The sequence below is a fragment of the Phaethon lepturus genome, unplaced genomic scaffold, assembly GCF_000687285.1.
Source record: "Phaethon lepturus isolate BGI_N335 unplaced genomic scaffold, ASM68728v1 scaffold8866, whole genome shotgun sequence".
Classification (NCBI taxonomy): Eukaryota; Metazoa; Chordata; class Aves; order Phaethontiformes; family Phaethontidae; genus Phaethon; species Phaethon lepturus.
Window position 1 is genome coordinate 43,077 of NW_010546885.1, and position 16,842 is coordinate 59,918.

The 16,842-nt window shown below is 37.8% G+C and overlaps 1 protein-coding gene across 1 annotated transcript in view; it reads right to left on the reverse strand.

Annotated features, from left to right (window-relative positions):
* Window positions 1-16,842, reverse strand: part of MTPN (myotrophin) — a 35,607-nt gene extending 18,765 nt beyond the window's left edge. Inside the window, exon 1 of the mRNA XM_010289448.1 lies at window positions 16,741-16,842. Within this exon, the coding sequence (XP_010287750.1) occupies window positions 16,741-16,812 (72 nt within the window). The 5' untranslated portion in view covers window positions 16,813-16,842. The remainder of the gene's footprint in view (window positions 1-16,740) is intronic.

Below are 16,842 nucleotides of genomic sequence, written 5' to 3' on the forward strand. Positions count from 1 at the left end.
ATAGATAACCTGACCTTTGAAATCAGTTCAGAGCAACATATTCCTTAGTTTTGTAAAGGGAGAGCAAGCCTGGACAAACCACACCTTGAAAAATATTAGCCATATACTCAAACAGGGTTTAGCAGACAATCTTGCACTTCCACAATGTGGGGGCCCTGGAGGAACTAATGTGTATTAATCTTCCCCTAATACTCTCCTTCATTTTCTCAAAGTCTGAGTCAGCTCAAACCCCTCCAATCATTCTCCAGTATAACTTTTTCCAGATTCATCCATCTCTGGAAAGACTTTAGAAAAATAAACCAACAAAAAACAACAAAACAAACAACATACAAGTATTCTGAAGATATAAATAAATTTAGCTATCTTTGTCATTCTACTTGTATTCTCAGAATGGTTGTATTTTAAGTATTTAAGCCAAGGCTCACTGCTTAACCTGTGTTTGTTTCAGTTTTATGTTATAGACTGTTCAACTGTTTACTGTTGTCACATGTCAGCTCTGGGGCTCATCTAATCCAAAAGTTACCTCACTAGCACTGCAGATCTAAACACCTTGATTGAGAACCCTTAAAAACAATACAGCAGAAACAACTACCCTTCCCCCATAACCTACATACTTTTATTCATCAAGGTCAGTCTTTCTACAATTTCTAAAATAATTGTAAGCTTAAGAATATTGTAAGTCAAACAAAAACTTCTGCCCTTATTCTACTTGCTGTAAAAGTAAAAACATACAATGATGTTTTTACATAACTAATCCATGGGTCATAAACACTGGCTGTAATAAGGGAAAACTCAAATACCACACTTCCTGAGATCTGACTAATAATCTAAAAATATAAGGACAGTTTAATACAACAAGCTTGTAAGTCTACTGACTCACAAAATCACAGACTACTTAAATCTGAAAGGGAACTCTGTTATCTAGTCCAACATCTGCTTCAATTAGGTCCAATCAGACCAGGCTACTCAGGACATTACCCAGTTGAGTTCCATACACCTCTGTGGACAGAGGATTCCACAGGCTCTCTAGGCACAACCCCTTCTCAGGGCTTGATCATCCTCACAGTGCAATATTTTTCTCTTACATCTAACTGGAATTTCTCACATTCCAACTTGAACTACTGCCTCTTACACTTTCACTGTGCACCTCTAAGCAAACTTCTCCATAACCTGCCCTTGGTAAAAAAAGACAATAAAATCTTCCCTTTATCTTCTTCAGAAAGAAAAAAAAGCCAAAAAAACAAAACTACCACAATTCTAACAGCATCTCCTCATACGTACTCAGCAATCCTGACAGCCCCCAAACTCTTGACTCTGAACATGTTCCAGTATGTCAATGCCTTTCTCATACTAGGAAGCCCAGAACTGGCCACAGTACTTGTACTGCAACCTCAGAAGCAGTAAGAAGGGAAAAATTTCTTTCAACCTGCTGGCTGTTTTCTTGCTAATACAGCCCAGTATGCTGCTGGCCTTCAGTAATGCAAGGGCACACCGCAGACTCATCTGCCACTTGATGTCCACCAGGACCCTAAAGTCCTTTTCTAAAAAGCTCCTACCTAGCCAATTAGTCCTCAGCTTGCAGAGGTACACAGGTTTACTTTTTCTAACTTAGAGTCCTGACCAGTAAAGCCATCCCATTGTCTAGGTCATCAATAAAAGTGTTAAACAGTGCTACTAATACTAACCCGATAGATGCCACTGGTAACCAGGTACCACCTAGAAGTGATGTTGCCGATCACAGCCCTTTGCGTCCAACAGTCCAAGCAATTTTCCACCATCCTTACAGTCCACTTAGTCCATATACCACAAACTTCAACTTGATATCTCATTGTAACCCTACAGCAAAGGTCTTGTCAAATGGGTTCTAGAAGGAGAAGGATTTGCTCCATAGTCTTCCCAGAGACTGAGGCTAAGCTGACATACCTACAGTTCCTCAGATCTTCCTTCTCACCATTCTTGAATAAGTGTGATGTTTGCTTTCTAAGATTCATCAGGAACATTCCCCCAGTCACTATGGCCTTTCAAAGATGACAGAACAGCCCCACAAAGACATCAGATAGGTCTGTCAGCACCCTCAGATGCATCCCACTTGATCCCATGGACTGATGTATGTCCAGCCTGCTTAAGGAATTCCCTAAGTCCATCTTCCTCTACTGTGGATAGTGATTCATTACCAAAGACTCTCAACAGGTGGAGGGACCTGGAAGGCCTTACCAATAAGAACAGAGGCAAAAGAGCTTTAAAGGAACTTTATCACTAGGTCCTCTGCTCCATAAAGTAGTAGGTCCAGACCTTCCTTTGCCTTCCTTTCATTATCAATGCACTAGCCCCTTCTACTGCCTTGAGATTGCTTGCTAGTTTCAACTTCAGTTGAACTTCAGCTGTCATACCTCCACCTCTGCACATTTGTACAATGCTTCTACATTCCTTCCAGTGGACCATTTTGCTTTCATCTTCTGTGTAACTCTGTGTTGTTACAGATTCCTCAAAATACATGACCAGGGATGCAAGTTGAATATACAAGCAATAGCCTTGAAAAGCACTCTCTCAACTGAGCATTTCTCATGCTGTCATTACTGAGGCACAGAATGCAAAGAAAGGCCCTTGAAGCATCTTAACCTTCTTTACGTCAGACAGGCTGCGGTATCATCTCATTTTCAAATAATACCATCTCACATCATATCTCGTATAATGTCATATTCAAATAACATCAAAAAAGGCCATCTGATCTTCCATCATGGAAACAGATTTTTATAGCTCACCTCCTGAATTCTTCTTCCACCAACCAGTTACTTAAGCACAGAACTGGAGGCTCAAATACCCTTGTTTTCAATTAATTTTCTTGAAAGACTTGGGAAGAACTAAAGTTGAATGCTATGAGTTCAAACACAAAAAAGGTCTCATTTTTCACTTTGGACAGCACAAAAAGCTAAGCCGAGGTTTAGCACTGAAAATTCAAGTGCTGCTACCTCAGTTTTCTTACTACTGAAACGTGCCTCGGGCTTATGTGCCGAGAGACCAGATTCTTCCATATGACCTGATGGAGAGTCATCATCTTCCTCAGTCTGCCTCTGGAGTGGTTCCATATGTATTCCATTTTGTAACACTAGTTCTCACCTTATGACTGCCAAAGAGTTGATTCATGTACTGACAAGCTTAACCCAAAGTTGGATTTGTAGATGTATTTTGTTCCAATATATGTATTTCTGTAAAATATGCTGATGAAATCTGACAGCATTATAGAACACCAGCTCTTAACAGAGCTCACTACATTAAAATATTTATCTGGTCTGCACCTTAAGCCTTCAGTTCAATGATCCTAAAATATTCTGGTCTTTTGAAGTGGTGTTTTAGTTCAACTGAGTTTTCCCCCCCATTTAAGATAGTCTCAGGGTCTAAAAAGCAGCATTGCCTTTGAAGTAGTTTTCATTCATGCCAAGATATAAACTGATTTAGCCAGCCAAAATCCACACTAACACTCTTACAGGTCCTTAGAAATTACTGATTACCCTTAAAATGAATTAAGTTAATTCAGGCCTAATGGTTTTTCCCAAAATACTTGTTTCTAGTTTTCAAGTGTTAAAATCAACACTACTCAAAACACCTTCAAGTAACAGCGACAATAAATTAATTTCTTCTTCCAAGTTGGCTATACAATTTTCTCTAGAAATTTTGTCATGGTAACCAAAATGGAGCATTAGCCTGAAGCAGTTTCTGCTGGGTAGAGCAGATAGGTTAAATATCTGCATCCATAAAACTGACTCAGTTTTAAATTGCTACAGTTGACATACCCTCACATCAGCAGTCTTAATAAAAATCTGAAGATAACTGAACCACTAGTCTAGTACTTTAGACACGGAAAGCATTTGTGTAAGCTTCTGCGTATCTCATCACAACCCTAGACTAACACACCATTTTCCAACTAATAAAAATGGACAGGAATGTGAAACAAGAACAATTCAAATGACCAGCTCGTAACACAAGCCAGTACAGCGTATTATTTAAGCTTTTGTACATTTTTTTCCTGTAAGAGGAAAAAACTCTTGACATATGACACTTCAGGGATTGCAGAACTAATAATTGGGCAGAGCAGATGAAAAAGATAAATTGCACATTTCCACACAACCTGATGCATTAAAAAAACTACTCAGTACAGGAGGCCTAAGGAGAAGCAACAGTTTTCTATATATGCTGCTCAGCAAGACTGAGTCTGAAGTTCTCTCGCCTCTGTCTTCTGATTCACAAGAAAAATAACCCTGTTGCCCCTGGTCAATATACAACCCAAGAGCAAGAGTGGAACACAGTGAAGTAACTAATAACTCAAAGGTTGGGTTAAGTCCAAAGAGCAGAAAGGGAAGGAAAAAGATTAAGTATTGTAACTTGTGAATTGTTTATGATTTTTGAAGCATATTTCTTCAGTTAAAAACCAGCACTAAGTTCCTGCCAAAGCTGAGAAATCAACTCATTTTAACTACAAGTAGGCACTTTCCCATGGCAACTGCAAAAATTTTGTGCAGGATCCAAGTTATAATTTAAAATCTCTATATTTTCAAAAATTACTTACAGTCCACTAAATAAATTAATACAACCTTGTTGCGTTCAGCCTGCCACAGAGAGACTACTGCTGTTGTTGCTCAGTGGTTCAGCAAATTCTGACCATTCCGGTACTTTTCCAACTGCAGCCTGAGTGGACTACAGTTGTCTGTGGACAACTGAACAGAAGGAAATAACCTAGATTTATTGTATGGGATAACTACTTTCCACTTAGAGAATTTCAGAAAATCTAGAAGTTTGGGGTTTTTTTGTTTAACAGCTGAGAGCAACTGCATTAGCTAAGCCTTTCTACTGATTATCTTTGTGTTGTAAGAGATATTTAATAATGCCTTTTTGACACTGCTAGGTTTTTTATTCCCTGTCCTCTAAACTTCATAACCTGGAGCAACAAGAAATTTTCTCCCAGCTGTCTTCTTTCTATCCTGAATGTTTTGGGGAATATTTGGGATAAGCTGCCATTACACCTTCCTCTTATCACATCTTACTGAAACAAACAGAAATAGCAAAAACATCCACAAGAAATCGTGTAGATGATGATCAAAAAAACAAATCAAGTTAACAGATGTTAAGGGAACTTCTTAAATACAGAAAGTTAAATCTCTGTGGAAGAGGCTGCAGACATCAACAGCAAATTTTCATTGCTGTTCTGGATCCACACCTAGTCTTTGCTATTAGTTTTGCTTGCCACACCCATCTGAGCTTCAGTATTTAAAAAGCAGAAAGAAGGCTACTTAAAGAATTTCAGCGTAACATTCCCTCTAAAAGACCCTCACCAGTTTATCAAAAAGAGGTATCTGTTCTGATGACAGTGTGAGCCTCTCCAGTTGGCTTTTTGCAGCAGGTTCTACAACCAGAGCAGACAGATGTAGATACCCATTTTAATCATACATGGACATCTACTTTGCAACTCTCTATTTTGATAGAAGCCTCAACTGCTAATAACACCACCAGTACTTGGCCTACACTAAGTTAAGAAAATTATAAACCTGATGTTGGATTTTGCCTATCTTGATATGGTATTTAAAGTACTCTGAAAAGCTTTTATAAGCACCCTACACTTATTTTTGCTTAAGCTGACAAAAAGGTACTTAACAAGCATACTTTTCAGGTTTCATTTGTTAGTGGTAAACAAGTACCTAGCTTATCCACTAAAATCAAATGCAATCTGAAGTCCTTTGTCTCAGCCAAAAGAATCCAATTCCAGAAACAACTGCTAAATAAACTGAATTACTGAGCCATCTGTGCTTCAGTTGTTCTATCAGCATTTTTAGAGGCAAACAAACCTGATACATGAGTGGTTCTGTAGAACAGTAATGAACCTACTGTTACCTAGCTACAGCTTCTAGAAACTTGTGCTACAACCCCAGGGTCAGAGATCTGTCAAATACGTGCATTATTGAAAATATTTGTTCTCCCCCCGCAAATCTTTAGTCTAAGATTTCAGTGAGAAATAGTGGACTATTTGCATTAGTAAGTGATGAAACAGGAATGAAGCAACCAGTTTTGCAGCTTCTTTTAGCTCGTATGAATTCCTATGTAGAAGTTTTGTCCAAAAGCACTTGCCTCTTTGTTAGGCAACAGCTCAGAGCAATGGCAGCAGCTAGCTCTGACAGAATAAGCTGTTGCGAAGGCGTTGTTACTTCCAACAAGAGACTCTGTGTCCAGTACTACTTTAATTGATGAACGTTAGTGCGCTAAATATTCTAGATCATGAACTGAAACAGCCAATGATCAGCCAAATTCTAAGTTACCTCTACTCAGAAGAATTGTTAGAATTTGTAATTAAAGTTAAAATGCTTTAGTTATAGCACGAGGGCTTGGCTATCAGACACAATACAGAGGGCACAATTGAAAATAAAACCATTTAACCACTGATTCTTAAGGAACCGCAGCCAGATCTAATGACCGCATACCTTAACTTGACATATAACTAATATTCACTCTACAGAGATGTGTTAAGTACTGTATCTATTGAACACAGTGCGGTGTCCATTTTCACAGGCAACACTGACCTGGCCTAAAAGGGTTTTTCCTCCAGAAGTGATTGGCCAGAGTCCGTGTTTTAGCACTGCTGCATTTTTATCTGGTTTTGATGATACCCACTTTAAGGGTATACTAAGCAGAAAATATTCCAGCCCACATGGGTGCCAGATGATTGCTAAACAGCAGACATTAACCACACTTGTATCAGAAATCAGATGAGGTCTCAGTAATTCAATCAGCAGACTGACAACAGATGACACTATCAAAACAGAAAAAATGTCCTACAAAACACCTGTTCATGTAGTTTCACACAAACTCAAGCTTGACAGAATGCTGAAAGCAAGTTTGGACAGATAAGAATACACTGTACCATTCTTTACTTCCTTGGTACTGAGTTTATATTAGGATAAAATATGAAGTTCAGAGACAAAGCAATCTAAAGGTTTATTAATAGGATTCAGGCTATTCCCATCATTAGATCATTGTTCCAAAAGTTAACGAGCACAGAATAAAAGCAATTACCAATCCATTCTGCACTTAGTTGCTAGCTTTGAATTAAAGAATTTTCAGTTACTGTAAGACCACCAACATCAACATCTGTATTAAAAATCCTCAGTACACGTTGTCCAAAGAATGCACAGGAAGTGACTGTTTTCCTTCTAGGAGAACAGTAGGCGCCAGCTATTGGGTTTCAGTTTCAATTAATGACAGCTTCATATTTTGACTTCTATGCATGATCTAAAAACTAACAATAATGAAAAGAAAAAAACAATCCACACAATAATAAACATGAGTTCTCAAAGTTAAGGTTGTATGCCATCATGAAGATACGAGAGGATAAACAGGAAGATAAGTCTATCTTCCAAAAATTACTGCTATAGTTTTAAAAAAAATACTGAATTTAAATGTTATGATTGGGGCTTAGTATCATAAGCATGACTTAGATAGAAACTAAAGAAAGGATATGTCCAAGGCAAGATCAAATGTTGTCAAACCCAAAGCAGTGAAGATTAGCTTCTAAATATAAGATCTAATCATATAAGATTAATGACATTATTTTCCTGTGCACATTAAGTCTACATTTTCTTTACACAGCAATGTATAAAAAGATATGAAATATCAAAAGCAGTAGTAATGAGTTCTAGACATTTTGTGCCTTAACACAGTTTTGTTGACACATGGAAGCAGTTGATGACTGCAATAATGCAAAAACAAAATATGGAAGTAAAACACTTAATCAGAAAAGCTATTTTTAAATCCATAAAATAAATGCTGTTTTCTAAACAGTATATACTTAAAAAACCCCATACACATTAACATCCACAGAATGACTCTGTAAATTAATTATATACAGTGAAGCCGAATACTCCAAGTGTAATACTTCATTAAAACTTACCAATATTGATATTGCACTTCTATAATTGAAATAATCCATCTACAAAAGTTCAGTTATTTTCCTCCAGATTTCACCAGGAATTATTGTATTGAAAATGCTTTAGTAAATACAGTCTAATAGCTCGTCAGAAGAACTAGACTAAAGCCTGTATTTCATGTTATACTCTAAGCAAAGGAACATACTTTGAAACAAAATGTATTTACTGTTGAGTTACTATCTCCAAGACAAATTTAAATAACAGATAATTAATGTTTTATTACAGGCCAAATTCAATTTTTTAAACCATGATGAATATCCATCCCTTCAGCCAAGGAAGAGTTAATACTATTATTGAAGTTCTTGAGAAGTCAGCAATCCAAGAAATAAAGATTCTCTCAAATGCCTCACTTGAATACCAAGGATCCTCCAATTTTTTTTTTATACAGGGCATAGAAATGCAGATCTCACCTCACACACACTTTCCTGACCCATCTTTTTTATAGAAACCTCCTCTTCACAATTTTATTACCCAAATCAAGTATTGGATTGTTTTTGAACAAACATAAAAATCCTTTTTTAAACATTTATTGCCTATGGTATTTGCATTCGCAGCATCGTTAACAAATCGGTTGAGAAGAGATATGCTGATGGCAATATTTCTATTTCTACAATTCTATGTATAGCTCTCTTTTGTCTCAAATGGCCTTCCAGCTCATCTTTCCTCCTTGAAGCTAATCACTAATTTATAGGCCACAAGTTTGTTAAAAATGAAGTTCATAAGTTATTGGAGTTTAGGGAAGGAAAGTATCATTCATTCAACAATAATTATTAAGACTTCATCTTAGCTCATAAGAAACTTTGAGCACACAATTCTGTTTTATAAACTGACTCCATAATTAGATACACTTTAGAATATTCTTTGAACTTTGGATGAAAGTATGACAAGCAAATCTCCAGAATACCTTTCTAGTGATGTTTTAGTCTGTTCAGCTTATTAGCCACTCCATGCAATTACTCTATTTGATTTTCAAAGTGTAGCTGACGGCTAAGTAAAATGATTTCACCATTTCCCTTTTGGCCTGTAACGAGTGAAGAAGACAACAATGTATATAAGAAAAGACAAAAATCTAGACAATACTGTAAGTTACAAAAAAAAATACCTGTCTTTGGGGAAGTACAGTAACCCTTGGCATAGTATCTGCACTGAAGCACAGAATTACATTGCATACAAAAGACTTAATAAAGACCACAAAAACAGGCAAAGTGCTAAAAAGGACCAAAACCCAAATCCCCAAAGCTACTTCAAAGCCATATTCATGCACATATGCATTGTGTGTTTACAACACCGTATTTCTCTTTCCTTCATTTCCTTTCAGGATAGCATCAACTTACTTGTTGTCCTTTACTTAAAAAAAAAAAAGCAAACAACAAAAAACCAACTAATACACACACAAGTACATTCCAGTCAAACTGAGAATTAAGACAAGAACTATAACTTGTTCTATAGGACTTATTAACACTGATTGCTTTCCAAGTCAGAGAGCTACAGAACTTCACCACATGAGACAGCAACAGAGATACTAGTCCTGTAAACATTTAAAGGAAACCATTGTTTCCCTCCCCATCTCTGGCATGTGATTGCAGAATTTGCCATTGGTGGTCACAATCAACATAGGCTTTAGCATCAATCTGCAGTAAAAAGAGCCAATAGCATATCCAGCATCCAATAAAGTTTCAAACTTTGATATGAGCTGAGCTAATTTGTACCTATCCCTCCTCATAACGAGCTAAAGCAGAAAAACATCTAATTGTTCAAAACTGCTGAAACTGCAACTTGTAAGAAAAACAGTTGTTACGTAACAGACTGGTCAGTTATCAGCACTTATTAATTCCAGTTAATGCTTTTGTCCTAATAATAGGAGATCTATCTACACAAATGACTACCTCTTTCCACAGAATTGTATTGGCTGGTAAATACAACATTCAAGGTGGAGCTTTTCCTAGGGAGGGAAGAAAAGAGCAACTTAATACAAACCTTCAACTTTGGAAGTGTGCAAACTAGGGACAAAGTAACTTTTTCACACTTTTGTCTGGACACATAGTCAGAAGTTCAAAAAAGCATAAACATAAAGTCATAAAAAAACCTGCCAAGAACACTTAGCTGGGGATGCATATTAAAAAAGTAACTCAAGCAATACAATTTTCATACATCCCCTGGCTTCCTGTATCCTAAGTTTTCTCTTCTGATCTTTCATCTAAACCTTTAAAGGGCTTTTCAGTCTCAAAAATTCTTGGACTTGAGAGTTCTGCATTTCTGAGTCCACTATGTTCTGCTTAAACTTTGGTAGAATATTTGACTTTCAAGTCCTGATACATTAACAGCTAACCATATGCTCCTTCAGAATAAACATATAGAAGTTGTTCGGACTATTGTGACCTGTCCAGGGGATTCCTTATTTATACATTTTGACACTGCTGCAAGATCTACTCATTCAGTATTTTTACTTATGTGACCTGCATGACCCACCAATTCCATGGCACCCAAGTCAACATTCAATGCATAACCTTCACAACTAACACAACTTTCTTTTGTTAAGAAAACAAAATTAACAAAAGAGAGAGAATATAAACCACTGCAGAACTGTTCTCTTGGACTTTTGGAAAGCTTAACTCATTTTCCATATGGTCTCCCATTGAAATCAAAATTAACTAACTGCATTGGAAGACAAGAGGTAGGCTTGAAAAACAAGGATTTAATAATGATAAAATTGATGCAAAAGGGAAAACTGAAGTTAGAATAAAGGATAGCAAGAAGAAAAGGAGCTGTACTAGAAGTATTTTCCTCATATCACTGAATTCTCTGCTTGTTACTCATAACCTATTCCTAACTTTGGACTGTCATGCTTCGTAATGCATATGCTAAAGACTACAAACTCAGACAAAAAAGGATATATCCACAGCACAGAAAATTCGTTTTCAATTTAGGGAATGGAATACATTAGTAAAACTTTCAGCAACAAAAATTTAAATGCAGAGTCTTATTAGAATCTGATTTTGATCACCCTCTCTCTATTTTTTGCTGCAAATACCAATTAGACACAGGACAAGTCAGCATGGTAAGAACAGCCCAAACAGAAACAAATAAGGAAGTTCCTATTTTTTTATTTAAGCATGGAAAAAAAAAAATCAAACATGACTCACATACTTAGGCAAGCTCTTAAAGCCACCAAGAATTTCAGAGCACAGAAGCCAACTGAATGAACAAACTGATTATAGGCTTGAGATCAACATCTCAAAGATACTGCTACATTTAGCAGTTCCAGATTCGTGATCAGTGTTATCATGAACTGCATTTCAGATGAAAATGGCTTCAGAATCAGTTATATCTATTCCTATAAACTACTTAAAGAACTGATACACAAACCAGTAACACCTGTGAGCAATTCTTTTCCATGTGTCCTCAGACTATTTCGTATCAGACTGGAGAAACTAGCCATCCTGAAAAGGTGTCTTTTCATCAACCTCATGCATCTCATTGTAGCCACTACTAAAAAGTAGCTGCAATGATGTGTTCTTCTGAAAGTTTTTCCTAGTACATGCACAGCATTTTAGTTAGGAGTAATTCTACCATGAATATGGAACGTGCTCACACAGCAGGTTACAGTAGCAAGCAACTGTCTTGTTTCATAAAAGGTAGGTTTAAATCATCATGTTTAAGTTTACAAAACATAAATTGAACACCAAGTTTAAGTAGAACTAAGCCGTAAAACAAAGCTGTATCTTTAGCAATCCCACTCCAACCCACTGAACAGTAATCAAGAGGAAAACAGAACGCCTAGAACAGTCCAGATAAAGAAAAACCCACATAGTACAAGTACTGGCATAACACTGAGGAGTTACAATACAGAGATAACCGAGAGGCTCCACAGGGGATAAACTCAGTCCAGCAGCTCCCAGGTCAGTGCTAGCCCTGATACGCTCCTGGACAAACTACTGAGGTATACTTATATTGCACTGAAACCCAGCAAGAAAACTGTTTCCAAACAAGTGCCAATCCAGATACCAATGTAGACATAATAATGAAGTGCACTTCAGCATTCAACATAGCAAGACAATGCGAAGTTCAATGTATCCACGGTATGGTTAATCTGCAACTCAAGTAATCCACCCATATATAATGACAATTTAAGTGTTTGTTTTCATTTAGTTTGTTCCTGAAGGAGTAGAAGTCATTTCAGTAGACACTCAAAAGAATAGAGGTTACCCACAAAAGTTAAAAGCTATTTATTTCTCTAGTCTAATCACACTTCTTGCAGACATATTTAAGTGTCTTTGTGACAACACTTAGACATTAACTACACCCCTGACTGCTACCACTTTTTCAAAAAGATATTTCTAACCATTGTTTTTGGTTTAGTCTGTTTTGTAGTCGTCAAGTTCTCCTCATTTCTTAAGACATTTATTCAAGCATCATTATATCCCAAAGAACCGACAGGTTGTTTGTAGTATTGCAATTTTGTGAAGGATGCATAGGTAGTTGCTGTTTTCCGGCAGTTATTGAAGGTCCTCTAGGGATTTGGTTTTGTTTGTTTTGTTATTTAAAAACAAGACTCTACACCAGTCATGCCTACTAGGCAAGCATAGCATATACATGCTTTCTAAGAACACTTGTTTCATAGCCTACCATCACTTCAACCTCCTCCCAGTTCTCTCAGCTGTTAAAAATCTGGTGCTTCCAGTTTGGTTGACAGTCCTATCTGCTTATAGTATTAGGTTAGTTGACTTACCAAACATAACTGTAAGCAGTGGTATGTTTAGGAAGCAATGAGGTAGGGGATTACAGCAGCTCATGAAGTGTGGAATTCTCAGTTAAGCTATGGCAGACAAAATTACTCTAGAACAAACATTTATTGTAAGCTCTTTCTTGCAAATCCAAATTTATCTTGCAAAAAACTTCATGCCTACTGACTGAACAGGAATTATATTTAGTCTGAGAAATCTACTACTGATTGGAAACATTACACGTACAAGTTGATAGAGAAGTCTTTTTAAGCAATTGTACAGCTTATCTCATTCTCCTCATTGTGGAGGAGGATAAAGAAAAGGAGAAAAGCAAACACCATTCACGTTAAGTTCTGCAGGCTTAATATACCCTACTCTTCTTCTAACTAGTACTTTTTAACCCCTTGTTCCCTCCCTTGAAGGAAGCAATTTTTTTTCTCATCTGCGTGTGTCTTCCCCATACATTTAACTGCACATTTGATTTGTCTGCTCCCATGAAAGCTTATGCTTTATTGTGGAATTTTAAAAATTTGAGTGGATGTACGTGGGAAGAGCGCAGAATTCCTTCAATCCCTTCAATTCCTGCAAAAAGACCTCTGAAGCCAACATAGTCTGGCTATATTTGAAAGGAACACATCAAGGAAAGCAAACAGTAAAACTACTTTTCAACCTAGTCATCATAAAAATAGATGACACCATAATTAACTGCTAGCATAACACACTAACTACAGTACTTCAGTAGAAATTAACATTTACCATAAAGAAAAAGTTGACATGATTGTAAGATGAGAATTATATAGACTAATAACATGTTTTTTTACAAAAATAAAGAACTCTTATGGGACTATTCAAACTATACAAATAATCTTTCACATTTTTATCAAGTAGAAGCCAACAATGTCTTCCAAATGCACAGACTGGCAGCACTAAAATCCCTTTTGCTAAGCAACAAAGCACTATATTTGGCATTTGTCTGTTTCATTACCACCTCTCAGAACGACTGTTTCTGTGAAAGATTCTTTCTGAAAAAAGATTCTTTCTGAAGAAAGTATCTTTAGGATAATGCAAGATCTCGTAACATAGAAATAAATAAAATGCAAATGGAGACTCTTCCTTCTGCCTCTGTATCCTTTCTTTGTCCAAGAACTGCTGAAATGGCCGAAGCTTTCTTTATTTAAAGAGGACAAACCATGCCATTGAAAAGAAAGGTTTTCATATTATACTTTAAGTTTCACCTGTTGTTTGAATCCAAGTCTGTGAGCCATTAAGCTACCTTCCTCTTGGTTCCTACTAACCACATCTGAGGTGAAAGAGATACTAATGACTCCAAAGACAGAATCTCCACAACTTATTACATGCAAGTGAAGTATCAAGAATGCAACTCTTACAGCCTCATTAATGACATCCATTTATACTATTATTTTTAAAGTGCCCAGGGTGATCTAGTTAGCATTTCAAGACCTGCCATTCAGATATGAAACAAAATCACAGGTCAAACCCTTTGTGTTGTAATTGGCAGAAAAACTGCAAGATTATAGTTAAAAGCTGTATTGTTTCCAATCAACTAATGAGGAAACAAAACTAGAACAAGAAACAAAACAAATTAAATTGGAAAACAAAAGTTTCAGGAGGGCGGACAAGAAAGAATGTTATTAAGATGCAAACTGTTAAGATATATATGACTACCTCCCACATTACAGGGAAAGGAAATTTCTACTACTGCAAAGTTTATTTAAGTAAAATTCCTGGACGTTAAATCATACTTAGAACAGGAAAGCAGCAAGGAGCAAAAGCCATATAGCTGATAAGGAAGACAGTCAAAAGAGAACATGCAGCACAGAAAGATACTTTTCAGACAACTCTTAACTACCAACACATGATTTGTCCTCACATATTTCATTGATTTAGCAACCAAGAATGTGAAGTTCCAAAAGCAGCTTCTCCTACAGTCAGAGGATTTAGAGTTCTCTTGCCCCTCTTCAATGCCTATTTCCTGTTGTGCAGTAAAACAAACTCATTCTTACACTCTCTTCTTCCCTGAAGGTACCTCCTTCTACTTAACTTAGTTTCACAAAACCCACCAGTACCAACCTGTACCCCTGTAAAACTTACTAAAAATTAGCCAAAAAATTAACAAGCCATTAGGAGAGAAGAGGGTCAGTCAAAACTTCCTAATATAAGCTTTGTTTCCACAGGAAATGAGGCTAAGAGTTTACTAGCCCACAATCTGTCAAGCAAGCATAATGGACTGAAAAGAAAACGTTAGACGTCTTGTGTTACTGGCAAGTAGGATGCTCCATAGCTGATTATAGAAAGCACATTTGCAAGTGGTGGAAAAGAATGAACACCATTAGGTCACAAATAAGCAGAAAGTTCCCATAGTTTATTCACGTTCCACACTGGAGTTCTAAAATGTAAGACTGGTCAAGGATTGTAGGCTTCTTTTACTGTAATCATGTAAACACAGACAGTATCTCTCTTTTGAAAATATCTGCCTCAGTAGTGCAGTTAGATGATGCCCTTCAGCCTCTTTACTATAGCATCATCCAGGCTGGTTCAAGCCTCTTTCAGTAGTGGATGGAACTAAGTATTTGACTTCGCACTGAAGCAGATGAAGAGTGATCACATAAATCCATTTGCTACACGAGTTGTAGTGCCACTCAGGAAGGGTGGGAATATAAAAAAAGCTTTGTAATTAGTACTGCAGTGATCTTGTAGATATAAACTGACTCAAGATGGTTACTGTCAAAGTTTTTGCCTCAGCAATAGATACACAAGGATCCATTAATCACTAGTGTGCAATGAGTTCTCCAGATATATATGGAATTCCTGTAAAAGTGTAGTAAAAATTTAAACCTGCTGCAAAACACCCTGGAGGCTCCCAAAGTTGAAAAGAAATAAGACACATCAATGTAGTATGCAACTTTATTACACAGACATACGTACATGACCATTAACAAACAGCTGAAGTGGGATAATTATATTATTCCCAGTTATTACCTCTAGCACTTTACAGACAGAGCAGAGCATGTGAGCGCACAGCCACTTTGATGCTAAGTCCAGTAGCTTAGCTGAACCTGTCAGAGAAGACTACTCAAGCTAAGCTGTTGGACTTTGTACTAAAGCAGCTGGAAGTACTTGCACACATTTCTTTTTGCCAAGAGCACTACAAGTTCAGGTAACTTTCAACCAAAGCTGACAACTGGAGTAGGAAGAACTTAAGTCACCACAGCAAGATATGTCAGTATGTGCCAAGCTCCCAAAAACAATCATTAACTTGTTCAGAGATCTAAGTAATTATAGTTAAATTACATGTAAACCTCTGCTCTGATGTAACAGATGTTAGATAATATTCCTGAACACTAAGGATGCACCGAAGCAGAATCTTGCACTGATATACATGTACTTTTCCCACAAACCTCATTGACAACTGAAGGCAAGTAAGGACAGAATCCATTCTCCTAATACTGCAATGTACCTGAAGACTTTTCATCCATTGCACTGATGTTTACTGTTCCTGTAGCACTAGCCCTAACTAGATATCAAAACACTTCACAGAAGGTTAATGAACTAAGCCTCAACACACCCAGTAGCTTAGCATCACCCTATTAAGGATGAGCCCCGAGACACACAGAGGAAGGCTAACCAAACCAAGGCCACGCATATGCATGTACACATAAGATCAGCGATGCAGGACTAGGATATTGGCTGTCAATCCAGAGAAGTTTCACCTACTGACATATAGTAACTTCACCAGCATGCACGAGGGTCGACCGGGGGACAGGAGGGGCGCAGGGCGGCGGGTGAGGGAAGGAGCAAGCCCAGGCACGGAGAGGGCCGCCAAGAGGGGGAGGGGAAGCGCGCCCTACCGCCTGGACCCTCACCACCACAGAAAGTTCACGAAGTCTGTCCGGCTCCTGCCGCGTTCCAGCCCCCCCCGGCCGACCCCCGAACGGAGGGCCTTGAGGAGGGCTCCGTGCACATTCCTCCCTCCTCAGCCCGCAGCGCCGCCTCGCCCACCCCAGGCCCTCGCCACCTCCTCCTACCTTTGCCACATAGTCCTTCACCTCATCCAAGTCTCCATTTTTGAGGGCCCACATGAATTCCTTGTCAGACATCGCGGCCGCCTAGCAGGGACGCGGGCGGGC